Source organism: Rhinoderma darwinii, chromosome 1 (assembly GCF_050947455.1).
Source record: "Rhinoderma darwinii isolate aRhiDar2 chromosome 1, aRhiDar2.hap1, whole genome shotgun sequence".
Taxonomy (NCBI): domain Eukaryota; kingdom Metazoa; phylum Chordata; class Amphibia; order Anura; family Rhinodermatidae; genus Rhinoderma; species Rhinoderma darwinii.
In genome coordinates this window covers 262134491-262162240 of record NC_134687.1, presented here as the reverse complement: position 1 = coordinate 262162240, position 27750 = coordinate 262134491, and the positions used below count along the sequence as shown (strand labels likewise).

The window sequence follows — 27750 nt, the reverse complement described above, 5'->3', positions numbered from 1 at the left end:
CAACTGAGGCCCCTAACGAAGCCTCCAACGCAGATGTGAAAAAGGCCTACATTGTTCAAAAGATTTTTAAGAATTTCCAATATACAATTGAGATAACAATATGATGCCTTTTCACTGCCATTTATCAAAACTGAGTTTTTGACATTCTGAAATTTGATTATTACACCATATCAGTGAGTAAATACTATAGGAATAATTGGCATGCTTTTTCTTAAATAGATTCCAGACATATTTGATCAAAGATATAGTTGGACATACATTGTCTCTTAATCTCCCTGCCTCTAGACCTTGTAGGGTGTTAGATTTAGTTCAATATCTTTCATTTTTCACAAGGGGTAATAAGAGAAAAAAGACCCCATAATTAGTTTTACGCAATTTTTCCTGAGTACGTCAATACCCCATAAGTGGCCGTAAATAGCTGTTTGGGCAAAAAAGCAGGGATCAGGGTGGAAGGAGCATCATTTGTCTTTTAGAGAGCATATTTTGGTGTTTGAGCGCCACATCGCATTTGCAGAGCCCCTGAGTTAGCAGTACATTGGAAACCCCCATGGAATGACACAATTTGGAAACTACACTCCTCACTGCATTCAGCAAGGAGTGTAATGAGCATTTTGACCACACAGGTGTTTTCCAGAAATGAATGCACGATAGATGTTGAAGAGTAAAAATAAAAATGTTTCCATTAATATGCCATTTCAATGTGCAATATGTTGTGCCCAGCTTGTGCCACAGGGAAACTCATACCCTATAAATTGTTAAGCGGGTTCGCACGGGTATGTCAATTACATATATGTGGAAATAAACTGATGTTTGTGCACACTGTGGGGCTTAGAAGGGAGGGAATGTCATCTGACTTTTGATGCACAGATTTTGCTCGGTAGTAGTTTTGTTTGGGGTCTTACTGGTATTTCAATTTATAATGTGGGGGCATATGTTAGCTGTGCGGAGTACATCAGTGCAAAATAAGAGGGTATAATAATGGGGTAAAAATATAATATACAGTTTTTTTTTTTACAGCTGTTGTGCAATAAAATCACTTTCATTTTTTTTAATTTGTTTTGTGTCGCCATATTCTGAGAGACATAACATTTTTATTTTTTTGCCTTGTTTTTTGCGGGACGGACGGTCGTTTTTATAGGTAGCATTTTAGGGTAATTGTGACTTTTTGATGTTTTTACGGCATTCATCATGAGGGATAACTAATGTGATCATTTTATAGTTGGAGTCAGGTTTACAAAGCCTAATAAGCTTCGGTAGATGGGAGGACTCCAGCCGCCATAGCAATCATCGACACCATGCTGTCGCCAGAGAAAGGAGGCGATGGGGTTCTAAGCTCTTAAATGTTGCGGTCGCTATTGACCTCGATATATAAGGGCTTAATCGAACAGGATTGGAGCTAGCTCCAATCCCTGCCATTACAGAGAAATATACAAACAAAAGAGGTCAAATACTAGCACAGACGTCATAGGTAATAAAAAATAGTTTTATTAACAGACAGATACAAAAATGTTAAAAAGATTAGTCACACAATGAAAAAGAGGCGTCTACCTGTGCAGGACACACTAAAGTGTAATCAAGGCATGAACATGTATAATTGGAAAAAATTCAGGCATGTAAATAAAGATACATAAAAGTACGCTGATTGTGCCTGGCAAGCACCAATTGAGCAATATACAGCTAAATGCTAATGTAATATAAAGTGCTGATGTAAGTACAAGAAGCCACTATAGTGTATGTCTATGTAACGGATATGCAAGACATAGGCAGCAAACTGAAGGGTCAAACAACAGAAGTTGCACACAGCCCTAGGAAAAGTTGAATAAATGCCTGGACAAATGAAGGTACATACCAAGGATCATGGTCCTGCACAGAGGAGACGCCAGTGCCCGACACGAGTTTCGGAAGATGCCTTCGTCCACTGGTGGCGTCATCCTGACGGGACCCTCCCTTTTGTAGTCAATTACCAAGCGTGAGATCTAATCATAGGAAACCATCAGAAATGAAACAGCGGCATCAAGCAGGGGGTACAAAGATGGCTACCGCCCCACTTCCGGAACCGCGTTATCAGAGAGGATGTGAGGCGGCGATGTCTGACAATGACACCCCATCCATCCCCGATAGGAGACAGCGGGCGAAAGGTGCGTAAGCCACTCCCCCCCTCTGCCAGCGCACCATCCCTCCCATGGGACCTACAAAGTGGAGCCGACAAAGGCAGCAAAGGTACAAGAGACATTTGGCAATATGTCTGCAAAGAAACAGGCATCAATGCTCATGACGTGGGGATGTTTATTGTTAAATAACAACGAATGGTAATGTAATATAGTACTTGCAATTTGGGAAAATAAAAAAACCCCATTGCCCAAAAACACCAAAAATAATAAAAAATGAATAAAAAAAGAATATAAAATGGGGGCGTGGCTAGGCGCACTGGAGAACAGACGTGGGTGAGGTGAGCTCCGCTTAAACCTTGGCTTCCCAGGGACAAACCCGCAGCAAAATGGGGAAGACCCGCACCAAAAAGACTCCTAGAGGGTCCCAGATGGAAGGGGGTTCGGATGCCCGATCTCAAACATTTATCAGCCGCTCGGCGACCTGGGGGCGAGTGATCCAGGGTCGGACAGACCAGCGACGCCGCCATTACGCCACTCTCCGGCAGTGTGTGCTGCGCAGAACCCTGCACGGAATGCTCGTCTGGAGGGGCAGACCGGGTTCCCTGGGACCGGAGAGTGGCTGGATGGGATACCGACAGACAAGGCAAGTGAGGAGCCGCTTGGAGAGCTGGGGAGACACTTACCTAGGGATGCTGGAGACTCCATGAGGCCGAGTCAAGATGGCGGCCGCCCTGTGCTGAGAGTGGAGGAGCTGAGAGAGGAGAGCATGGAGGGAGATGGTGTGGAGGCGGACCACGTGCTCATGCAGGAGCTGGGAGTATCGGTTGTTTTCTGCTTCGGTGCCTCGGCGACTGTTCTTGCGGGCTCCATCTCTGTCCCCTAATCCACCGGATGCTGCTCTGCTGGATATGGAGACCTCATTCTCGGATGATGGGGTTGTACCCCCAGTGAAGTGCTTACCTCACAGATCTTGGGCAGTTCCAGTAGAGGTGTTGTCTCCATTGCCTTCCTTTCAGGGGAGCGTTCCCAAGAGGTTCTCCGGGAGAAAAAATATCCTAGGCTGGATTCTACTTTCCAGCATTCCTCCTCAGTCATCCCACCAGAGGATCCTATGCAGAGTAACTATGTCTACACAGGAGAAACAACGTAGACGCACTTCTGGACTTTGTTTGTATTGCGGCCACGGAGGCCATATTTTGCGTCTGTGTCCCCAGAGGCCAGAGAGACCCCATTGGCTGGGATTGGTTGGAAAGACAACCTTAGGTGGAACAGTACCTAATAAAACACTCTGTTCCAAGTTGACTATTCCTGTGACCCTAGTATCCGGCGAGAGGACGCATCAAGTTTCTGCCTACCTTGACTCTGGTTCTGCTGCAAACTTCATCCAGAAAGAGCTAGTGGATCATCTTCAGTTGCCCACAATTCCTCTAGAGACGTCTTTGGCTGTTGCCTCAGTTAATGGACTTCCTCTACCTGATCCCATCATTTCTAAAACCAAGTCATTGACTGCCTCCCCAGTTTGCTCAGTTTGCAGATGTTTTTAGCAAAAGGGAGGCTGAGACGCTGCCTCCACATCGGACTTATGACTGCCCCATTGAACTGGTTCCTAATGCCCCTCTCCCCCGTGGTTGAGTATATCCTCTCTCCTTGCCAGAGTCTCTATCCATGTCAGCCTATATCAAGGAGAATCTGGAAAGGGGTTTCATATGAAAGTCCTCCTTCCCGGCCGGGGCTGGCTTCTTCTTCGTTAAAAAGAAGGACGGATCCCTTCGACCCTGCATTGACTACCGTCGTCTAAACCAGATCACGTTCAAGAACAAATACCCATTGCCACTTATATCTGAGCTGTTTGATCGCATACGAGGAGCCCAAAAAAATTCTAAGCTAGACCTACGGGGTGCTTAGAATCTAGTCCGGATTCGCCGGGGTGATGAATGGAAGACGGCATTTAACACCCAGGACGGGCACTACGAATACCTAGTGATGCCCTTCGGACTGTGTAACGCTATGTCTGTGTTGTTGTTTATCTCGATGATAATTTGATTTTCTCCCCAGATCCGACGACTCATCAGAACCATGCCTGTCAGGTTCCACTACGATTAAGGGAGAATCATTTATACGCCAAGCTGGAGAAGTGCATCTTTGAGAAGAGTTCTCTGCCCTTCCTTGGCTACACCATCTCGGATCAAGGTCTCAAGATGGATCCTGAGAAAGTGAAAGCTGTCCTGGAGTGGACACGTCCACAAGGCTTAAGGGCCATACAGCGGTTCCTGGGATTCGCCAATTTCTACCGGCAGTTTATTCCAAACTTCTCATCTCTGATGGCTCCCATCTCTACCCTTACCAAGAAGGGTGTGAACGCCAAGGTGTGGACTCCAGAGGCAGAGTCTGCATTTATTAGCCTCAAGAAAGCCTTCACTTCAGCTTCGATCCTCCATCATCCTGACGTATCTCGGCAGTTCTCACTGGACGTGGACGTTTCCTCTGTTGGTGCAGATGCACTTCTGTTCCAGAGGAGCTCCAAAGGAAAGGCAGTAGTATGTGGCTACTATTCTAGACTTTTTTTCTTCTGCTGAGCTCAATTACTCTATTGGAGATCGGGAGCTACTGGCAATCAAATTGGCTCTGGAGGAATAAAGACATCTTCTAGAGGGCGCTGCTCACCGCATCCTGATCTTCATCGACCACAAAAACCTTACCTACCTTCAGTCTGCTCAACGACTGAATCCCCGTCAAGCCAGGTGGTTTCTGTTCTTCACCCATTTGCAGTTTGTGCTCCACTACCGTCAAGCGGACAAGAATGTGAGGGCCGATGCCCTTTCCAGATCATTTGAGACAGAAGACAAGGTGGAGTCCCTTCAGACTATCATAGACCCGTCCTGAATTGTCACTGCTAATCCTCTGAAGGTTAGAGACATCCCTCCGGGGAGAACTTTTGTTCGGTTGGCAGACAGGAGAAGAAGTCTCCGCTGGGGACACAGTTCTAAACTGGCACGCTGGTGTCCGTAAAATCAGAGACCTGATTACTCGTCACTTTTGGTGGCCCACGCTAACTAAAGATGTTCTGGACTTTGTCTCTTCTTGCACGGTGTGTGCCTCTAACAAAGTTACTCCCTCCAAGCCTGCCGGCCTGCTTCAACCTCTGCCTGTACCCAATGCCCCCTGGCAGCACATTGCGATGGACTTTGTCACAGACCTTCCCGCCTCAGCAGGATGCAACACCGTCTGGGTGGTGGTGGACCGGTTCTCTAAGATGGCACATTTTATCCTGCTGACCGGCCTACCTTCTGCTCCTCGACTGGCGAGTCTCTTCATTCTAGCTTGCATGGCTTGCCACTTCACATTGTGTCCGAGAGGGGGGTTCAGTTTACTTCAAAGTTCTGGAGAGCCCTCTGTAAACTCCTGAATGTGAGATTGGACTTTCCTCTGCTTATCACCCCCAGTCCAATGGGCAAGTCGAGAGGATCAACCAGATCTTGGAGAATTATCTCCGCCACTTCATCTCTTCACAGCACGATAACTGGGTACAGCTTCTTTCATGGGCCAAGTTCTCATACAACAACCACACAAGTGAGTCCACCACTTCCACTCCATTTCACATTGTGTACAGTCAACATCCTAGAGTCCCTCTTCCAGTGTCGACCACATCTCAAGTACCCGCTGCTGACTCTGCATATAGGGACTTTCTGCAAATCTGGCAACAGACCCGGTCCTCTATTTTTCTGGCAGTCGATCGCATGAAGCGAAAAGCAGATAATAGGAGAAGAGAGCCGCCTCAGTATCTTTCGGGTACCAAAGTTTGGCTATCCTCTCGGAACATTCGCTTGAGGGTGCCTTCATATAAGTTTGCTCCCAGGTTTCTTGGTCCTTTCGAAATTCTGCAACAAATAAACCCTGTCTCATATAAGCTCCGGCTGCCACCTGCCCTCAGAATCCCCAACTCCTTTCATGTGTCCCTCCTGAAGCCTGTGGTTCTGAACCGCTACAGCAAGATTTCTGGTTCGACAGTTGTTCCAGAAGAGAACCTCAGTGCCCCTGCTCTTATAAAAAAAATTCCTCTCTCACTCTGGCCCCAAGAAGAGGGGGCGTAAGAGGGGGGGATACTGTAGCGTCCATGGCCACAGGCCGTTGGGTTTGCTCACCTCCCGACGCCCGCAGCCATGGATCCGTGAGCGCTGGTCCCCATCTCCTTCCTAGGAGACGCCAGTGCTCACTTCTGCTCCGGTCTGCTGTGTCCCGTAGGGTGCGCGCGCATGCTCGTGCCCGGCCTTAAAGGGCCAGCGCACAACAGAAATCGTCATAATCATCAACTGCCATGATTTTCTGGACTATAAGAAGGCCCCAGACCTTCTGTTTCCTTGCATGAAAGTTGTTCGTTTTCCCAGTCTGTCTTCCAAATGGTCCCTTAGTGTTTCCCGTTCCAGTTGTTACCCGTGCCTTGTTACCTGTTCCTGTATCCCGTGCTGTTCTTGTTCCTGTGCCTATTAGTGTCGGAGTCGTGCCACGTCCCGTGTCATCTGCCACGTCCGGAGGAATCCGCCACATCCTGTTTCATCTGCCACATCCTGTGTCATCTGCCACGTCCGGAGGAACTCGCCACGTCTGGCGCAACCTGCAGCACTTGTGTCATCCGCCACGTTTGGCGTTACCTACTGCGCCCTTCCCCATATGTACCAGAGCTGCGGCCACTGTCTGGACTATCCAGGTACCCTTGTGCGGGACATTGTATTGCTGGGGTTTGGCCAGCTGCCTCCCCGCTACGGTGGTACGGCCTAGTGGGTCCACTAACCCGCTACGTGACAGTGCCTGTCCGTGTAAAACGGACAGGCATATGCTAGGCCATGCCTCTGGCATGACCTAGCAAGCATACACTACAGCCAGACCTGGGGGCCTTTATTAGGCCCCGGCTGCCTTTGACGACACTGGCGAACTTATCGCAGGGTGCCGATGGGGTGAGCTCCCTCCCTCTCTCTAAAACCACTCAGATGCGGCACTCGCTATTGAGCGCCGCATCTGAGGGGTTAAACGGGGAGATCTATACTGATATCGATCTCACCCGTTCTAGCTGGGATGCCCTCAGCTACCTCCGGTAGCTGAGAGCAGGGAGATTTGCTCTCCGATGCAGCGCCGTAAAATGGCTACTACATCGGAATAAAGCCCGTTAGTGGATGCCATAAAAACACTATGGGGCGGTCACTAACGGGTTAAATATGTGCTTCATTTATACACAATATTTATTAGTTGATTTTAGCCACATTATTGAGATTGGAATTCAGTCAAAGACAAATATTGACTATGATGAACTGGTCAGATATTAAATATTTAGTCCTTGACTCACACTCCAATATTATGTATTGATACAATGTTTATATATCCATGTAGTATTCCATTAAGCGGCCTGTAGTTCCTACTCCACAAAGAAAGGACTAAACTGGCTTCATACGTGACAAACAATTCCAGTCTCTGTGGTAATAATGTATACAATACAGACTGTTGCCATTATGGTTTGCACTCCTGCAGCGTTTAACTTGCACGCTATATGAGAAACGGCTATATTCACTATTGATAGAGAACTTCTTCACTAGCCCCACATGCAGCACAAGACCCTCAAATTTAATTGTCTCCGCTGCATCTACGGGATCCACTTGTGGAGCATAGCAAATGATGACGTGGGGTTTTAGGTGAAGAACTGCTGGACATATAAATAAGGCCTCATGCACACGACCGTGCATTTGCGGCTGTATACTATCCGCAATGGCAGAGCCGCAATTGCGGATAGTATAGATCACATTCTATTCTATCAGCCAATGCACAGGACCATGGTTTCCACAGTCCGTGCAATGCCCGGAGCCCGGACAGCAAAAAAATGTCCAATTTTACAGCCAGCAATTGCTGTAAAAAGTCAATGCTCATCTTGCGTATGCACGGTCTGTGAGGTAATCACAGACCGTGCATACGGCTACAGTCGTGTGCATGAGGCCTTGATTTGAATCATTGCGTTCCGAGAGTAAGGCCTGATTTACACGAGCGTGTGCGTTTTGCGCGCGTAAAAAACGCAGCGTTTTGCGTGCGCAAAAGGCACTTGACAGCTCCGTATGTCATCCGTGTATGATGCGTGGCTGCGTAATTTTCGCGCAGCCGCCATCATAGAGATGAGGCTAGCCGACGTCAGTCACTGTCCATGGTGCTGAAAGAGTTAACTGATCGGCAGTAACTCTTTCAGCACCCTCGACAGTGCATTCCGATCACCATATCGAGTAACCTGTTTAAAAAAAAAGAGGTTCGTACTTACCTAGAACTTCCCGGCCGTTGCCTTGGTGACGCGTCCTTGGTGACGCGTCCTTGGTGACGCGCCTCTCTTGACATCTGGCCCCACCTCCCCTGATGACGCGGCAGTCCATGTGACCGCTGCAGCCTGTGCTTGGCTTGTGATTGGCTGCAGCTGTCACTTGGACTGAATTGTCATCCCGGGAGGTCAGACTGGAGGAAGAAGCCGGGAGTTATCGGTAAGTCAGAACTTTTTTTTTTTTTACACGTTCACGTATATTGGAATCGGAAGTCACTGTCCAGGGTGCTGAACCAGTTTAACTCTTTCAGCACCCTGCACAGTGACTGTCTCCTGCCGGGTTCGGTCAAAACAAGTTCGGCCGAACCCGGTAAACTTCGGTTCGGTCATCTGTAAGACACTCCGTTCAGATGTTTGTAAACAGAAAAGCACGTGGTGCTTTTCTGTTTACATTCAGTTTGACAGCTCTTGCGCGAATCACGCAGTTCGCACGGAAGTGCTTCCGTGCGACCTTCATGGTTTTCACGCACCCATTGACTTCAATGGGTGCGTGATGCGCGAAAAACGCAGATTTATAGAACATGTCGTGAGTTGTTTTCAGCGCACTCACGCTGAGCAAAACTCACGGACTGTCTGCATGCCCCCATAGAGTAATATAGGTGCGTACGACACGCGTGAAAAGCACGCTCGTCGCACGCGCGTATATTACGCTCGTGTAAATGAGGCCTAATAACGTTTTATTTTTCCATTGATGCAGCTGTGTGAAGGCTTGATTTTCATGGGATGAGCTGTGGTTTTTATTAGTATCATTTTGGGGGTACATGCGATTTTTTGATCAGCCTTTATTAAATTGTTTGGGAGGTAACAAGACCAAAAAACAGCAATTCTGGCAATGTTTTTTTATAAATTTTTTACAACGTTCACCATGCAGCATAAACAACATGTTTACTTTATTCTGTAGTTCCATACGATTACAGCGATACAAAATTTATATTGTTTTTTAATGTTTTACTACTTTTACACAATAAAAACAAATTTTTCGAAATAAAATAATGTTTTGGTGTCACCATATTCTGAGAGCCATAACTTTTTTTATTTTTCTGGCGACACAGTGACCAAAAAAGGAAATTCTGCCATTGTTTATTCTGCGAGATAAATAATATTAGAGTTTCATAGTTCAGGCCGATGCGAACGCGGCGATACCTATCATGTATAGTTTTTTTCATTATTTCATTTTCTTACAATTATAAAGGACTTGATCATGGAAACACGGTGATTCTTGTTTTTATTACTTAAATTTATATAGTGCAGTGTATTGGAACTGTAATTTTTCAACTGACAGTTAGTCTATTAGGTCCTGCCTTTGGCCGTACATGGCCAACCGGGAAGCCATTGTTAGGCTTCCTGGTTGCCATAGAAACCATCGGCAACCCGCGATAGCTCGCGGGGGTGGGCGATGGGGTTCAGAGGGCGCACCCTCCCTCTGTGTCAACCACTTAGTTGCCTCGGTCGCTATTGACCGCAGCATTTAAGGGGTTAAACTGCGCCCATCAAAGATAACTGTGATATCCACCGTTGCAGCGGGATGTCGGCTGTATATTACAGCTGCCACCCGCAATGGATGGCGCGGGCACAACCCCTGTGCCCACTTCATCCTCAGGGCATAACTGTACGACTATTTGCATTAAGGAATGGTTGAAATGGCCGTACACTTACTCCCATATGCGGGAAGGGGTTAAAGCCCCAACACCCCCCCCATTGGTTTTGGTGAAGCAAATTTAGAACCACAGGAGGTCCATCTATATTACGTCTCCGTAAAACTAACCTTAGGCCCTGTTCACATCTGTAGCAGAACAACAATATTGACAGAGTGCCGGATCCATCGCACGATGGACACCAGAGGTGCCCGATTACCCTCATTGATTTATTATGGGTTCCGTCGTGGTTTCCGTCATTCTACATTTGAAATATGATGGAGTCTGCGACAGAGGCTTAGAACTACAATGGCAACCCATGGCAAGCAGTTATGTAAACAAAATTTGCAATATTGTGTCAGTCAATAAATCAGGAGTCAGAGAAGAAAAACACCTATAACTATATAATAGTAAATGTCATTATTTTCATTTACATATTTCCTGTACATATTTTTTTCTTTTTATTATTTATTTATTTTTTCACAGGACAAGTGAACCTACTGCAAGGACTGAAAACACCTAACATTTTTGCAAAGGCCATCTATATGTCTTATATTACAATATTAGTTATTATTGTTTACCATATAGTGATTCTATAGGTCTTTTACTCACCTTTTGGTATTTCAAATCTAAAGTGTTGGAGTCCAGCAGCATTTGATAGAGAGCATCCCTGCAAGTAGATACAATTGTATTGACAAGGTATTTACCTATATCAATTAAATAAATGAATAATGGATATTATAGGTACACTAAAAGTAAAGTATGTCTTATATACTAGGCAGATGTATCAGGAATTTAATTTTCGATTAATTAAATTTAGGTATGTAGTAAAGAAATAATGGTTTACATTAATTACTAATGGTGTTTTTCGCCAATGAAATTGAAGAGGATGGCAATAATTCCACCTAATTTTTCAAAAGGCGCATACCTCTTAATAAATCTGGTGCATTTGGCATTATCTGACTGTTTGCATTTTTTTTACACCTGGTATGAAGAAACATGCATAATTATAAGATGACTCTGCTGACCCTGTCCTAGTTTGCCCAGCAAAGCTTAAAAGTGAGTCGCTGAAAACCCCAGTGTGGTACAGTGGCCAGAGTGCAAATTGGAATATTTCAGGAATTTTATTTTCTATGGATAGACATATAAAGAGTAAAAAATAAAAATACAACAATTAACGGGTGTTCCCCCATCATAGAAAGTGATGGCATATCACAGTATATGGCATCACTTTCTGATTGGTGGGAGTCCTATGCCAGGACCACCACTGAAACTGATTTTCCCTGTGATCCGACTGCCGAGACTCCTACCAATGATTTTTTTTTTTACAATCTTTCCCTGTGATCTGACTGCCAGGACCCAACCTGACTTTCTTGAGGTATCGCTACAATTTACCTCAATGAAATTATGCTGCAGTTCCATGCACAGAGGCTGGCGGGGATTGCCGCTTGCATGATTGGTGGGAGTCCCAGAAGTTGGATCCCCGCAAATCACAATGTTAAATCATATCCTAGCAATATGCCCTAACAGTAAAATATAGTAATACCCCTTTAGAAAAAGGTTTTTCTGAAACCTAATTTAAATTACATGCCGTTTTCTTATAATACATTCTCTTTAAGAAGACTTTTAGGTGTTTTAAAGGGACTAATTACAGGAAGTCAAGAAATTGTCCTCATGTTCACCACTTTAATTGAAATAGCTTTAGTTCTGATAACCTCCAAAAACTTTTACATATATATTATTGAAAAATATTAGCAGTGCCTTTATTTCGTTTTAGTTTTATAAGCTCTAAACTGACGTTTTAGGTACTTGATATGTGTATGTAAAGAAAACAGTGGCATTATAAAATAGCATATACCTTGATTTAAACAATGTTCACTGACGGTAGTTCCTCAGTGAAAATATAGAAAATGGACTTACTTTGATTGCCTATGAAAATACCCCACTCTAATAGAATAAAAAATACTCTAAAACCAAATAATGAAAATGTGTCTTTTACCTGTCTCCAATGTACAGTGTCCTGTTGACTTTTAGAATTTTTTGAATGTTCAGATGGTTGCTTTTCTTTGTAGGAGTTCTGTTGGGACCACTCCCGATAAATACAGGATATGTCTGTAGATCTTAAAGAGTAGCAAGTAGAAATAGCAAAATATAATCACAATTTGTATTTATATAGCTCAATATGTTTAAAATCTAAGATAATAATTACCATCATTCTAAAAATGGAAATAAGGTGAAAATAAATAAATAGCAAACAGCACTTAAAAAGCTAAAAAAAATAATTACTGAGAGTGCACTTACCTCCAGGCCCAACTGTAATGATTGGTTCCGCCTCTTCAAGAAATGAAGAAACCCCAAGACTTCTTGTTATCACATAACAAAACCACAGAAGCCCAGCGTGGAGGAGCATGGTATATAAACCAAATAAAATTCTATAAAAAAATTATAAAAATAAAAATGTAAAAAGATACGGCAATATTTTAAGCAAATGCATCTATCTATCGATCTATGTATCTATCTATCTATCTATCTATCTATCTATCTATCTATCTATCTGAAACACTCTGGCAGTAACATGATTTCCGACTTTGCAATTATTATTGCACTGAAAAGTATTTTCCCGATCCAAATATATATATTTTTTTTACATGAACAGTTTAGACACCATCTCGAATTATATCTGTGCCTCATTGTTGTGTAGCATAATTGCCAGCGTAGCATGTCACGACAAAATACTCCCATAATGACTTCTAGACTACATGTTCCTACATACCATGTTCTGGAGTTGTGGTCATGAATCAAGTGCAGGGATGTAGTGGAGCCACTTTTTTTGGCAGCCAGGGCATGGCAGGGCACTCTAAAAAGAGGCTCTCTACACCCTGGATATTTGTTTTACTATATGAAACTTTTATGGTTAAAAAAAAAATTTTTTTTCAGATTATAAAAAGAGACCTTTATTATAGTTTTAGCTTGACAATACAGCTACATTTTTTCTTTGAGACCTGGCAACCCATAATCCACATCCTCCCCACACACATTAAGACTAGAATATAAAATTGTTTTTGGCCGACCATCTGCTTCCTGGAACGGACGTCAGTTGGTGATGATCCTATATAGTGGCCCGGTATAATCATACACACTAAGTGATTGGTCTCCCTTTTTCTTTTTTAAGGTGTTTATGGTCTATGCATCCTCATATCTCTACCCACGCTTTTATTTTTATTTTTTTCTCTCCTCGCTACCGCTAAACGCCAGCCTTTAATACAGAACTGCAGTTGTAGCCCAGTAGTCTTTAACTCTGTACATTGAGAGCAAGCAGACACCACAGACTCCTGTATCCGCGCAAGTTCCTTATTTGAACTCACCCTGGATGACCTACTCCCTGGAGCCCTCTCATCGGAATGAACCCTAAATGACCTAAAGACCCACCCCCCCCCCCCCCCCGTTGTTGTTTTTTCCTTATTCTCCCCTCCCTTTCCCTCCTGTTCCTCTTTGCCGTGGAATTCCATGGCTGGTTGTAAAAAGTTATAAAATATTTACAATAAAAACATGTTGATAAAAAAAATATATAAATCTATTTCAGAATTAGCTCCTCAAGAAGAGGCTAGTCAAGAACTACATTCTGGAGAGTCCCTAAATTTAGACCAGGGCAACCATCGTAACTCAGCCTGAAACCTATGGTTTCCGTTTGTTTCAGTCAGGGCTCTGTTCTGACGGAAAGCTCAGACGGAACATCATAACGGAGCCCTGACGCAGATGTTTACACAGGGAGATGTGCTGCCGACAACGATAATATTTTACTTTATAATATTTTTTAAAACGGTACGATCAGCAGATGATCGAGTGTTTATCGCTGCACTGTTTACACAGGGCAATTATCGGGAACGAGCGTTCTATGAACGCTTGTCAGCCCGATAATCGCCCAATGTAAAAGGGCCTTAAGGGTCATATTCGTCCATCTACTTCTCCAGTGGGAGGTGATTTTTTCTTTGTTGAAGAAAATTATGGTGTTTTAAGACCCTGCATCGACTATCGTGAATTGAATAAAATTACTGTTAAGAATCAATATCCTCTTCCACTCATCCCGGACCTGTTTAATCAGATCTCAGGAGCCAGGTGGTTCACCAAACTAGATTTATGCGGGGCCTAGAATTTAGTTCATATCCAAAAAGGGGATGAGTGGAAGACAGCATTTAATACTCCAAATAGTCATTATGAGTATTTGGTCATGCCTTTTGGTTTCAGTAATGCTCCAGCAGTTTTTCAAAACCTGGTGAATGATATTTTCAGAAATTTTGTTGGATGCTTTGTGGTGGTATATATGGATGATATTCTTGTATTTTCTTCCGATTGGTCCTCTCATATCCAACATTTAAGGTCCGTCCTTCAAATACTGAGGGAAAATTGTCTCTACGCGAAATTTGAAAAATGTCTTTTTGGAGTTCAGGAAATTAAATTCTTAGGATATGTGCTGTCTCCTCATGATTTTCGTATGGACTCCCCTAAGGTTCAAGCAATCCTTGATTGGGTCCAACCCTCTTCATTAAAGGCTCTGCAGAGGTTCTTGGGTTTGGCTAATTATGACCGAAAATGCATTTATATTTTTTCCTCCATTGCCAAACCTTTAACTTATCTTATTAAAGTAGGTTCTGATCTTGTTAATTGGAAACCTAGTGTGGTCTCTGCATTTGAAACCTTAAAACAGTGTTTTATGAAAGCGCCTGTTCTGGTTCAACCTGACCTTTCTAGTCCCTTTATTGTTGAGGTTGATGCCTCAGAAATAGGTGTCGGGTCTGTGTTGTCTCAAGGATCTTCTGTATTAGCCAACTTACACCCCTGTGCTTTTTTTTCCTCGGAAATTTTCTTCCACTGAAAAGAACTATGATATAGGTAATCGTGAGCTTCTTGCTATTGAGTGCACATTTGAAGAGTGGCCCCAACTTTCTAGAGTGGGCCAGACATCAAAGAATCAGCCAAAAGACTCAATCCCAGACAGGCTAGGTGGGCCTTGTTTTTGACCAAATTTGACTCCATTGTAACCTACAGACCCGGGTCTAAAAATGTCAGGCCCGACGCATTATCCCGAAGCTTTTGTTCCTCACAGGTCTCTGACTTTCATCCTGAACACTCTGTTAAGACAACCTGGATTCTAAGCAGCAAAGTCCATCCCACCTTGCGGTCGGCTATGGCGAAAACCTTAGAGTAGCCTTAAACACTGTGACCCCCAGACGAAGGCATTAGCACCGAAACGCGCGTTGGGGAGGATCCCGGCTGTATTTATCCTGCTTGTTTATTATGGGTACGTGAGATTTTTCCCTTGATGTAAATTCACCCACTCCACTCTTTGTCTTTGCATGCCTGATTCTTTTTGCATGCATAATGATATGTACAATGTTGAGGTCAGTGGACTAAGATTGTAGTATCAACATTATCAACCATCTGTGGGCTGTGACCCTTGCTTGTGATGTTAGTTAGTCTATACCTCCTTGCATATATATTTATACCTGGCTTATCTATCCAGGCAGATTATACTCCAAAAAAACATTTAGTTAAGATTCCTTCCATTATTTTCATTTAGGGAATCTGCATTTATCTCATGTATCGTTTATACATATTTAGCCAAATTTCCAGCCGAATATCCGTGTTTTTATTGATGGTTTATGGATTCTTTTATCATTATATGGTGTATTTTGTGTTAATAAAGCATTTTTGTATTTTCATAACTTTTTTGTCTCTCAACATTTATTTTCTCTTTTGGTTCTATTTATTCAATTTTGATGCTGTTTGGGTATAACACCCTGGAATCAACCCACAGAGCTATACATATATCCTACTTTTGATATGCTCTTCAGTTGGGTATGTAGATTCATGTTGCTTTGTCGGATTGGTTATTTATTAAGGGGTGTAGTGAGTAGGGTCGCACAATGCATCGTATGCTATCAGTATACAGGTTAATGTACTGGCACATACTGTAGATATATGCCAGTACATTTAAGTTTAAAAATAAAAAAGTAAAACAATAAAATAAAGTAATGTTAAGTAAAAAAACATACACACATTTTTTACAATAAACATTAAAATAAGTCTCAATACATAAAATATACACATATTCGGTATCGTCGCGACCGTAATAACAAATTGATAGCGTCATTTATGATGTACTTTTGAAGAGTGGCGCCACTATCTAGAGGGGGTCAGATAAAATAAGATAAAAACTGCTTTCAATGGGGGCGTGGCTTAGACATGGCGGTGTGAGGATGTGTTTCGTTGCGGCTCCGGACTCACCGAGTAGAAAATCGCCCGACAGGGCTCACTTACCGGTCCTCGCCGCAGGATGACGAAGGGGAGAAGCCGTAAGAACCTCCCGGTCACCCCTGGCACTTCATCCATCGGCAGTTACCTTCGGTCCACGCTGGACGGGACCTCGCCGTGATCTTCCTCCACTCCTCCTGCAGGCAGCACCCAGACTCCGCCGCCTCGTGGATACTCGCCGCCTCCTTTCTCCTCAGGTCAGGCTCAGACCGGCAGCTGTTCTCGGGGCCCTGAAGCGGTCATGGCGTCATCGGAGAGGTGCTACAGGCGTCCCAGGGTAGGCTACTCCGGTCCTGGTAGAGGACTTTCCCCCTATGCAGCCCCAGTCAGTACCCGGGCAGGGGGTGGATCTCATGGCACCGCCAGGCAGGGCGGTTGAGGCGCCATCTTTTCTTGCCGCCCAATGGCAGTCTCCCACACAGGACCCGGCCATTTTTAGGGGTTCACTAGCCCCGTCAGTGTGCCCAGGGGAGCATCAGACGGGTTCATCTCTGGGGCCCCCGCTATCTACGGAACGGACCCTGGCGGAACTATGGAAAATGGTGAAGGTGTTGCCCACCAAATCCGATTTTCAATAAACTCCTGGATCGCCCACGGGACATGGCCATTGAAATGGACAGAGATCATAGGCTGGCGGGTCCCCGGGCTAGAGATGGTAACCGCCAGCGGGACGTCATATGTAGGGTACATTTCTACAAACAGAAAGAGGAGATTGCCCGGAGAGCATGGGGGCCGTTCCTTTTCAGGGATCCGAGATTGCCATGCTGCCGGATGTCTCAAGACTGACACTCTCCATGCGCAGAATTGTCCGCCCATTACTGGAAGCGACCAAGATGACGGGAGCCACTAACAGATGGGGCCACCCCTTCCACATCATTCTCCGTAGACAAGGGCAATCGTTTGCGGTCCGGTCTCCGGATGACCTAGAGGAGGCCTTGGAGATCTCACCAGTGCGGTTACCAGATTGGACTGAACCCCCGGCACCGTTTGCTATTAGAGGTGGACCATACCCTGATTTTGTGCCTCGTATCCCGCCTCGTCCTGGAGTTGAGCTGTCCAAGCCTCGGCCCTCTGGGCGGCGTTCCCCACACAGAGACTGTGGAGTCGGGCCAGTCAAGCTTCGGCCCCCAGGGCGGCGATCACCACGAAGAGATTGATCTCCTACCTCCTTCTGTGGAACGTTATTTGCACTTAACCCCCTTTTTTTCACAGGGTTCTTCGAGAGCAGTGGCAGAAGGCGTTGATGGTGTTGTTATAGGGGACATCTACAAAAGATATGGGCCAGGGTTTTTTTCTCCAGTAGGGGATGTTTCAATTGTTTAGTCAGGCGGGGGAGGGTAGGTTCATGTGGTTGTTAATCTGGTGTGTCCGGGGTTGCGATGCATTCAATTTGTGATTTCTAGTTAACTACTGTGTTCTTGTGACATTGTTTTTCGCATCGCTGTCTTTCTTCGTTCCCCATTGGGGTTCCGTGTCGCTGTGTCGTGGTCGAAGGTTTTTTATTCTGAGGACGACATAGCTCACGTTGAGTAGTGGAGGGAATCTGTACTCCGGTACTGGAGGGATTGTGTTGTCTCTTAGCTCCGATACTTCTGTTCCTGTGCAGGGGGTTTTTCGTTCTCTTTCTTTCTACGCCTTCCCACCTCTGTCTACTTTTCCGTCCACTATGACTGACGTTACCATTGTCTCCCTGAATGCACAGGGCCTGAATATTCCGGAAAAGAGTTCCTCCATTCTCCGTCTTCTGTAGAAGAGAAAGGCGCACGTGGCATTCCTGCAGGAGACCCACTTTCGGGCTGACTGCATACCGAAGCTCAGGGATTCTCATTATACGGAGGGGTATCATAGTGTGTCCCCTGATTCCAAGACTAAGGGGGTCTCCATCCTGATTTTACGCTCTCTCCACTGGGAACACGTGGAGACTTGCACAGATGGAACGGGACAGTACCTCTTCGTGAAGGGTAAGCTGGATAACACTCTGTACACACTGGCCTCATATTATCTCCCTAACACTGGTCAGGTTGCCTTCTTGGAGAGGGTTCTTGTGGCTTTGGACGGCTTTCTGGAAGGCACTCTAATACTGGGGGGGGATTTGAATTACATAGTTACATAGTTACATAGTTTGTACGGTTGAAAAAAGACACATGTCCATCAAGTTCAACCAAGGGATGGGAAAGGGGAAGTGGGATAGGAAAGGGGAAGTAAAAAATGTCTACACATAGCAGTTAATATTTTTTTGTTCTAGGAAATTATCTAAGCCTTTTTTAAAGCCATCTACTGTCCCTGCTGTGACCAGCTCCTGCGGTAGGCTATTCCATAGATTCACAGTTCTCACAGTAAAGAAGGCTTGTCGCCTCTGCAGGTTGAACCTTTTTTTCTCCAGACGGAGGGAGTGCCCCCTTGTTTTTTGAGGGGGTTTTACATGGAACAGGATTTCACCATATTTTTTGTATGCGCCATTCATATATTTATATAAGTTAATCATGTCCCCCCTTAGTCGTCTTTTCTCAAGGCTAAATAGGTTTAGTTCTTTTAATCTTTCCTCATAACTTAGATTCTCCATGCCCCTTATTAGCTTCGTTGCTCTTCTTTGTATTTTTTCCAACTCCAGGGCATCCTTTCTATGAACTGGAGCCCAGAACTGGACTGCATATTCTAGATGAGGCCTCACTAATGCTTTGTAAAGTGGTAATATTACCTCCCTGTCCCGCGAGTCCATGCCTCTTTTGATACACGACAATATTTTGCTGGCCTTTGAAGCAGCTGATTGACACTGCATGCTGAAATTTAGTTTATGATTTACAAGTACACCCAGATCCTTCTCAACAATTGACTCCCCCAGTGTAGCGCCCCCTAGGACATATGATGCTTGCAGGTTTTTCGTACCCAGATGCATAACTTTACATTTATCTACATTAAACTTCATTTGCCAAGTGGACGCCCAAACACTTAGTTTGTTTAAATCTGCCTGCAATTCACAAACATCTTCCATAGTCTGAACTATATTGCATAGCTTGGTGTCATCTGCAAAAATAGAAATAGTGCTATTAATCCCATCCTCTATATCATTAATAAATAAGTTGAATAATAGTGGTCCCAGCACTGAACCCTGGGGTACACCACTTATAACTGGGGACCATTCAGAGTAGGAATCATTGACCACAACTCTCTGGATACGGTCCTTGAGCCAATTCTCAATCCAATTACAAACTATACTTTCTAAACCTATAGTCCTTAATTTACCCATTAGATGTCTATGAGGGACAGTGTCAAATGCCTTTGCAAAGTCCAAAAACACTATATCCACAGCGGCCCCTCTGTCTAGGCTTCTGCTTACCTCTTCATAAAAACAAATCAGGTTGGTTTGACAGCTTCTGTCCTTTGTAAAACCATGCTGGCTGTCACTTATAATACTATTTATTGTCACATAATTCTGTATATAGTCCCTCAATAGCCCCTCAAACATTTTCCCCACAATTGATGTTAAGCTTACTGGTCTATAATTACCCGGCGAAGACCTAGTGCCCTTTTTGAAAATAGGCACCACATTTGCCCTGCGCCAGTCCCTTGGCACTATACCACTCATGAGAGACTCTCTAAATATTATGAAGAGGGGGACAGAAATAACTGAACTAAGCTCTTTAAGAACTCTAGGGTGTAACCCATCTGGTCCCGGGGCCTTGTGTACATTTATTTTATTTAATTTAGCTTGGACCATATCTACATTCATCCAATTCAGTATATCAACTGATATATTAACAGCACTGGCACCGGCTACATCAGCTGCTCCTTCTGTTGTATATACAGAGCTAAAGAACCCATTTAGTAACTCTGCCTTCTCTTGATCCCCTGTGACCAACTCCCCATTACCATTATCTAGGGGTCCTACATGTTCAGACCTTGGCTTTTTTGCATTTATATGCTTGAAGAATTTTTTAGGATTTGTTTTACTATCCTTGGCCACCTGCCTTTCATTTTGTATTTTTGCTGATTTTATTAAATTTTTACAGATTTTATTAAGCTCTTTATATTTTACAAAGGCTGCAGATGTACCCTCAGATTTGTATTTTTTAAATGCCCTTTTTTTGTCATGTATTGCCCCTTTCACAGAAGGTGTAAGCCATGTGGGGTTTAATTTTAGTCGTTTATACTTGTTACCTGTAGGAATACATTTTGCACTATAATTACCCAAGGTAGATTTGAAAATCTCCCATTTATCATTTGTCCCATTATTTGACATTAGTTCTTCCCAGTCTAAATCCTGAATTGCCGCCCTCATCCTGGGGAAATTGGCTTTCTTAAAATTAAATGTTTTTGCCCTCCCAGCCTGCGTTTGTTTTTTACAGTATAGGTAAAATATAACTATATTATGATCACTGTTACCGAGGTTTTCACGAACATTGACATTCCCAACAAGCTCTGCATTATTAGAAATGACCAGATCCAACAGAGCTTCACCTCTAGTCGGGTCTTCCACAAACTGGCCCATAAAATTTTCCTGCAACAGGTTGAGGAAATGTCTCCCCTTTGCAGTTGAAGCCGAACCATGACACCAATTAATATCCCGGAAATTAAAATCTCCCATTATCACTACAGTACCCGCCTGTGCAGCCCGCTCCATCTGTTTATATATTTGACCTTCTATCTCTTCAGTTATATTGGGGGGTCTATAGATTACACCAAAAGTAATTTTTTCAGTGTTTACTTCCCTTTGTAATTCCACCCACAAGGTTTCAACCTCCTCACAATCTTCACCCTCTAATGTCTCATTTACACTCACCTTCATATCGCTTCTCACATACAGACATACACCACCACCTTTCCTATTTGCCCTGTCTTTCCGAAACAGTGTAAAACCCTGTAGATTTACAGCCCAGTCATGTGAAGAGTCCAGCCATGTTTCAGTAACACCAACTATATCTATATCTTCTTCCAGTATTAAGGCCTCCAGCTCCCCCATTTTGCTTGCTAGACTTCTGGCATTTGTGAACATACACTTTAACTTGCCTTTAAATGTTTCAATTTCACTATCAGAAATGTGATTATTTGACATTTGGGCCTTTTTATTTTCACTGCTGTTTTGTAACGAAAGGATCTCCTTATCTTGTTGCCTAGTCCTCTCCCCACCGTCTGTTTCTCCCCCCACCAATATAGTCTGACCCCTCTCTAACCTAACTACCCCTTTATTTCCTACATAGGCCTCCCTCCTCAGCCCTAGTTTAAACACTCCGCCACCCCAGCTAGAATTCTCTCCCCCAGCACAGCGGATCCCCTTCCATTTAGGTGCAAATCATCTGCAGAATACAGTTTGTACCCCAATGAAAAGTCAGCCCAGTGCTCTAGGAACCCAAATCCTTCTCCTCTACACTAAGACTTAAGCCATGCATTTAACTCCCTGAGCTCCCGCTGTCTTTCCTGTGATGCGCATGGCACAGGCAGTATTCCTGAATGCCACCTTTAATCCCGTATTAGATTCCTCCCGAGGGCATTCCTCTTTATCTAGGACGGCTCACCGTCGTATACGTCGGCTGTTGCATGAGCATCAACTCGTTGATACGTGGCGGCTTCTGCATCCCTCGACCAAAGACTACACGTTTTTTTCGGCACCCCACAACTCATACTCTCGACTAGACTACTTTTTTCTACGTCATTCCCACCTCCCCAGCCTCACGTCTGCCTCCATTGACGACATCACATTTTCTGACCATGCCCTTATTACTCTTACTCTGGCTCTCCCAACGGCCAGCCGGCGTTCCTGGCAGTGGCGCTTGAATGAATCGCTTTTACAGGATCCGGCAGTGGTATCGGACATTCGCAGGGATCTAGGGGAGTACTTTGACACAAATGCTTCGCCGGGGGTTGACCCTTTTTGTATTTGGGAGGCACATAAATGTGTAGTGCGCGGTTCCTTTATACGTATTGGTTCCAAACTTAAGAAGGAGCGAACGGCACACCTCCTGGACTTATTGACCCGTATACACTGGCTGGAACAGTCCCATAAGGTATCTCAGGACCTGGTTGTGAGGGCGGAGCTGGGGCAGTTGAGAGAGAAGGGACGTTCGCTCTGTCTTTCTAAGGTGAGGGCCTCCTTAGTTAAGTGCAGGCGGCACTTTTACGAATTTAGTAATAAACCAGGTAGGACTCTGGCGCGGGCCCTTAGGAAAACACGTTCACGCACCTATGTCCCTCATGTTCTAGGCTCACATAACAGGCATCTGCATTTTCCACAGGACATCTCGGAGGCCTTCCGTGCCTATTACCACTCGCTGTATAATCTCCATCAGGCACCTTCTTCTCCGGATGGCGGCAGTCAAGTGGAGAAGATTGAGCAGTATCTCCGGTCCTCGGGGATGAAATGTATCCCTCCAGAGGCTATTGCTGCCTTGGAGGCTCCTATTTCCATGGAAGAGTTGTCGTGGGCACTGAAGGACTCACCAGTGGGGAAGGCACCAGGTCCGGATCGACTGCCCTTACAATATTATAAGGCCTGCTCAGACTTGCTCTCGCCCCACTTCCTATATGCCTTCAATTCACTTGCAGAGGGGGGTTCCATTCCATGAGACACGTTGAGGGCCCATATCACGGTGATACCTAAGGAGGGGAAGGACCCATCCTTGTGTCAGAACTATCGCCCTATTTCTCTGTTGAATGTTGATCTTAAACTTTTTGCTAAGATTCTGGCCCATAGGATGTCCCCACTACTGCATACTGTGATACATAACGACCAGGTGGGCTTTATGCCCTTACGGGAAGCACGAGATAACACCACACGAGCAATTAACCTGATGTATCAAGCGGCTGCCTCGGCCCTTCCCACTTGTTTTCTTTAGACGGATGCAGAAAAGGCCTTCGACAGAGTCAATTGGGATTTTATGCTGGCTACCTTGCGGTATGTAGGGTTGGGGACATATATGTTGAATTGGATTTCGGGTCTCTACTCCTCCCCATCGGCTCAGGTCAAGGTTAATGGGCACTTCACCTCTTCACTCGCAATCACTAATGGTACGCGGCAAGGCTGTCCCTTGTCCCCATTGATTTTAATTTTATGCCTGGAGCCCTTTTTGTGCCACATTCGCTCCAATCCAGATATTGCGGGTGTAGTTTTGGGAGGAAGGTCCCATAAGGTCGCTGCCTATGCGGACGACCTGCACTTTTTTATCACTGCTCCCAGGATTTCCTTGCCCAACCTGATGGCGGAGCTGAGTGAATACTCGAAATTGTCCAATTTCAAGATCAACTACCAGAAGTATGAGGCGCTTAATATATCGTTGCAACAGACTCTGGAGGCCGACCTGTCGGAGTCCTTCTCTTTTAAGTGGGCTAGAGATTCGCTTAAATATCTGGGGGTCATGCTCCCGAGTGATCTGTCTCGCCTTTACGCGGTGAACTACCTTTCACTTCTTCAACGGGTAAAGAGCGATTTGGATTCTTGGACGTCAGGCACCTTTACCTGGTTTGGTAGGTGTGCCATATTTAAAATGAAGATTTTACCACGGATCCTGTATCTCTTTCATGCGCTACCAATACATATCCCACGCCCATTCTTTCAATCTCTGTTGTCTCTTCTCCACAAGTTCATATGGACTGGGAAACCTGCGCGTTTTGCCCGATCCATGCTTTTTCGTGCAAAGTTTGACGGAGGTGTTGGTCTTCCGGATTTTGTGGCCTACCATCAGGCCTCCCACTTGGCACGAATTTTGGATTGGTTCAGGCACACTGAGATTAAAGAATGGGTGTCCATGGAACAGGTCTTTTTGGAAGTACCTTTGAAGGCCTTACCTTGGTTGGGCAACCACGTTCCCCTGGCGGCGCGGACACATCCGACGATCGAGCCCACTCTGGCGGTTACGGCACGGCTCTTTCCTCGGAAAGAGATCTCTCCGTCTCCCTCCCCGTTGTTCCAGATGTTGGTCAAATTGCATTTCCACCGGGGCGTAAAGGGGATCCCTTCCAGCTCTGGTTGAAGGCAGGTAAAGGACGTGTGGCACATTTTTTACAGGATGAGCTGTGGATGACTAGCGCTCAGTTGGAGTCTTTGTCTGACCCTGTCTCGTTTTCTACATGGCAGGTCACCCAATTGAGACACTCCTTGCGTCCTTATCTAATCCATCGGCGTACTCACGGGATAGCTCCCCTTTTCGAACTCTTATGCACGGGCACGGGTACGGTTCGTCACTCATTGTCCAGACTCTATGCTCTCCTGTTCTCTCCCTCCAATCTGTCCACACCTTCTTACCTGCTTAGTTAGGAGAGGGACTAGGGTCTAACATTCACTTCAGAACATAAGGATCGTTTGTTCACCATGATGTATAAATCCTCCATGGCTAGCAGATTTCAGGAGGCAGGGTTTAAGATTATGTTTCGATGGTATAGGGTGCCACTACCGCAGACCAAAATGGTGAAACCTTCGTACATAACCATATACAATGGAGATATGTGCCAACAGCAGATTGTCACCTAAAACAGCTATCCGAAGTCTAACCGGGGTATAATATATGTGGTGTATAAATCTCGACTGTCTCAGGAAATCCTGTGCACTGACAACGGAGTCAAGGAATGAAAGCTCCACCTCCCTCCACTCCTCTTCAACCAAATCAGGAATATCCATCCTCCACACCGTAAATACCCTGTTAAAAGGCCGTTTTATAGTAGACAACAACAAGCCATACGTGTGAGTGAGAGTCTTGGGAAGGTCCGGGGTGCCAAGGAAGGTGTAGTAGAACCAAACTGGGCTACTCAGGCATGGCGTAATTGAAGATAGTGGGAAAAAAAACCTTCTCGACACGCCAAACCTCTCCTAAAGCTCAGAAAAGGACACAAAGCCACACTCTACAGAGTACAATTGACCTAAGAACAGAATTCCTACCCCAGCCTACATCCCTGCCCCTGGTAATGACATTAGATGAGATAACCATGGATTGTTCCACAATGGGGTCCTAGGAGAGTTAGATGGACTTGTTACGTCCTTCAGTAAGACGTGTGCCCTTTTCCAGGCACTAGCTATAGTTTGCAATGGGAGCGGCGCATGACACGGGGGTTTAAACTTATATAACAGGTTGGTAAGACTCTCATAAGAAGTCATAAGTGCTCCTGCTAACGCAGTGGCCACATTGCTTAAATCTATGTCAATCCACCAGTGTGCCAGCACTAACTGCAACGCCAAGTAGTAGAGATAGAGGTTAGGCGCTGCCACCCCCCCCCCCCCCCACTCTTTTAGGGACCTGCAATAGACTAAGACTAAACCTGGGGGTGCCCCCCTGCCAGTAGGACGAGAATAAGATACCATCAAGGTGTCTAAAAAATTGTTTGGACAATAGAATTGGACAAACATGGAGTATATATAAAAATTTAGGGAGATATATCATTTTAAAAAGATCTATTCTTCCATAAAGGGAGAGGGGAAGAACCTTCCAGACATTTAGCTGTTTTTCCGTAGAGACTACTAACGGACGCAGGTTAAGTTCATGAAAGCGCAGGAGATTAAGGGAAACCCGCACCCCAAGATAAGTAAATTGAGACACTATTTGTAACGGGACAGGGCGCTGGGAACAATAGCCAGCAGAGAGAGGAAACATAACCGACTTGGACCAATTAACCAATAATCCTGAAAAGGCCCCAAGTGTGTCAATTAATTGTAGGAAAGAAACCAGCGAAGGACCATCATCCGCCATGTATCGTCAGCATACAGGGAGATTCTCAATTATAGGACCTCGAGGGATACCTTTTATGGAAACGGAATGCCTCACGGCCAAAGCCAGGGGCTCAATCGCAAGGGCAAACAGTAGAGGGGAAAGGGGTCACCCCTGACGAGTACCACGTCCCAGGGGGAAGGCTTTAGACACATCCATATTTGTTCTCACTCTAGCGATAGGTTTTTCATACAAAAGGCGTACAAGAGCAATAAATCTCGGTCCAAAATTTAAATGGGAAAGGCGTATCCAAAGATAACGCCATTCGACCGAGTCAAAGGCTTTATACGTATCCAGAGAGAGAACAAAACCAGGGGTATCATCGTGTTGCGCAGCATCAATATTAAGAAACAACCTGTGGATATTAACCCCTTTAGGACACAGCCTGTTTTGGCCTTCAGGACACAGCCAATTTTTTCAAATCTGACATGTTTCACTTTATGTGGTAATAACTTCGGAATGCTTTTGACTATCCAAGCGATTCTGAGATTGTTTTCTCGTGACACATTGGACTTTACGTTACTGGAAAAATTTGCTCGATAGTATTTAATTGTGAAAGACACCAAAATTTAGCAAAAAATTGCAAAAATTTGAATTTTTCTTAATTTAAATGTATCTGCTTGTAAGACAGATAGTATTACCACACAAAATTGTTGCCAATTAACATCACCCATATGTCTACTTTAGCTTGGCATTATTTTTTAAACATCCTTTTATCCTTTTATTTTTCTAGGACGTTACACGGCTTAGAACTTTAGCAGCAATTTCTCACATTTTCAAGAAAATTTCAAAAGACCATTATTACAGGGGGCACTTCGGATGTGAAGCGGATTTTAGGGCCTTATATATTAGAAAGCCCTGATAAGTTACCCCATTTTAAAAACTTCACCCCTCAAAGTATTCAAAACAGCATTTAGAAAGTTTCATTACCCTTTAGACTTTTCACAGGAATTAAAGGCAACATTTTTTTTGCAGAAATTCATATTTCATCTATTTTTTTTTTGTAACACAGAAAGTTTTACCAGAGAAACGCAACTCAACATCTATTGCCCAGATTCTGCAGTTTTTAGAAATACCCCACATGTGGCCCTAGTGCACTTATTGACTGAAGCACAGGCCTCAGAAGCAAAGGAGCACCTAGAGGATTTTGGGGCCTCCTTTTTATTAGAAAATATTTTAGGCCCCATGTCAGGTTTGAAAGGCTCTTGCGGTGCCAAAACAGTGGAAATCCCCCAAAAGTTACCCCATTTTGGAAACTATACCTCTTGAGGAAATTATCTAGTGGTATAGTGAGCATTTTGACCCCGCAGGTTTTTTGCAGAAATTATTGGAAGTAGGCCATGAAAATGAAAATCTACATTCTTTCAAACAAAATGTAGTTTTAGCTAATTTTTTCTAATTTCCACAAGGACTAAAGGAGAAAATACACCACTACATTTGTAAAGCAATTTCTCCCGAGTAAAACAATACCCACATGTGGTCATAAACGGCTGTTTGGACACACGGCAGGGCTTAGAAGTGAAAGAGCGCCATTTGGCTTTTGGAGCTCAAATTTAGCAGGAATGGTTTGCGGAGACCACGTCGCATTTGCAAAGCCCCTAAGGGACCAAAACAGTGAAAACAACAAAAAAGTGACTCCATTTAGGAAATTACACCCC

At 44.5% G+C, this 27750-nt stretch overlaps 1 protein-coding gene across 3 annotated transcripts in view; it reads right to left on the bottom strand.

Moving 5' to 3' along the window:
• The window catches only part of SEMA6B (semaphorin 6B), a 467458-nt gene that overhangs the window by 388587 nt on the left and 51121 nt on the right, over positions 1–27750 (bottom strand). For 2 of the 3 annotated variants that reach the window (XM_075863818.1, XM_075863808.1), the window contains exons 2-4: positions 12393–12523; positions 12091–12211; positions 10704–10761 (exon numbers count right to left, since the gene is read on the bottom strand). In XM_075863818.1, coding sequence (XP_075719933.1) covers positions 10704–10761; positions 12091–12211; positions 12393–12501 — 288 coding nt within the window. In that variant the 5' untranslated portion in view covers positions 12502–12523. Of the gene's footprint in view, positions 1–10703; positions 10762–12090; positions 12212–12392; positions 12524–27750 lie in introns of those variants that run through there. The other variant, XM_075863825.1, reaches the window with a different exon arrangement.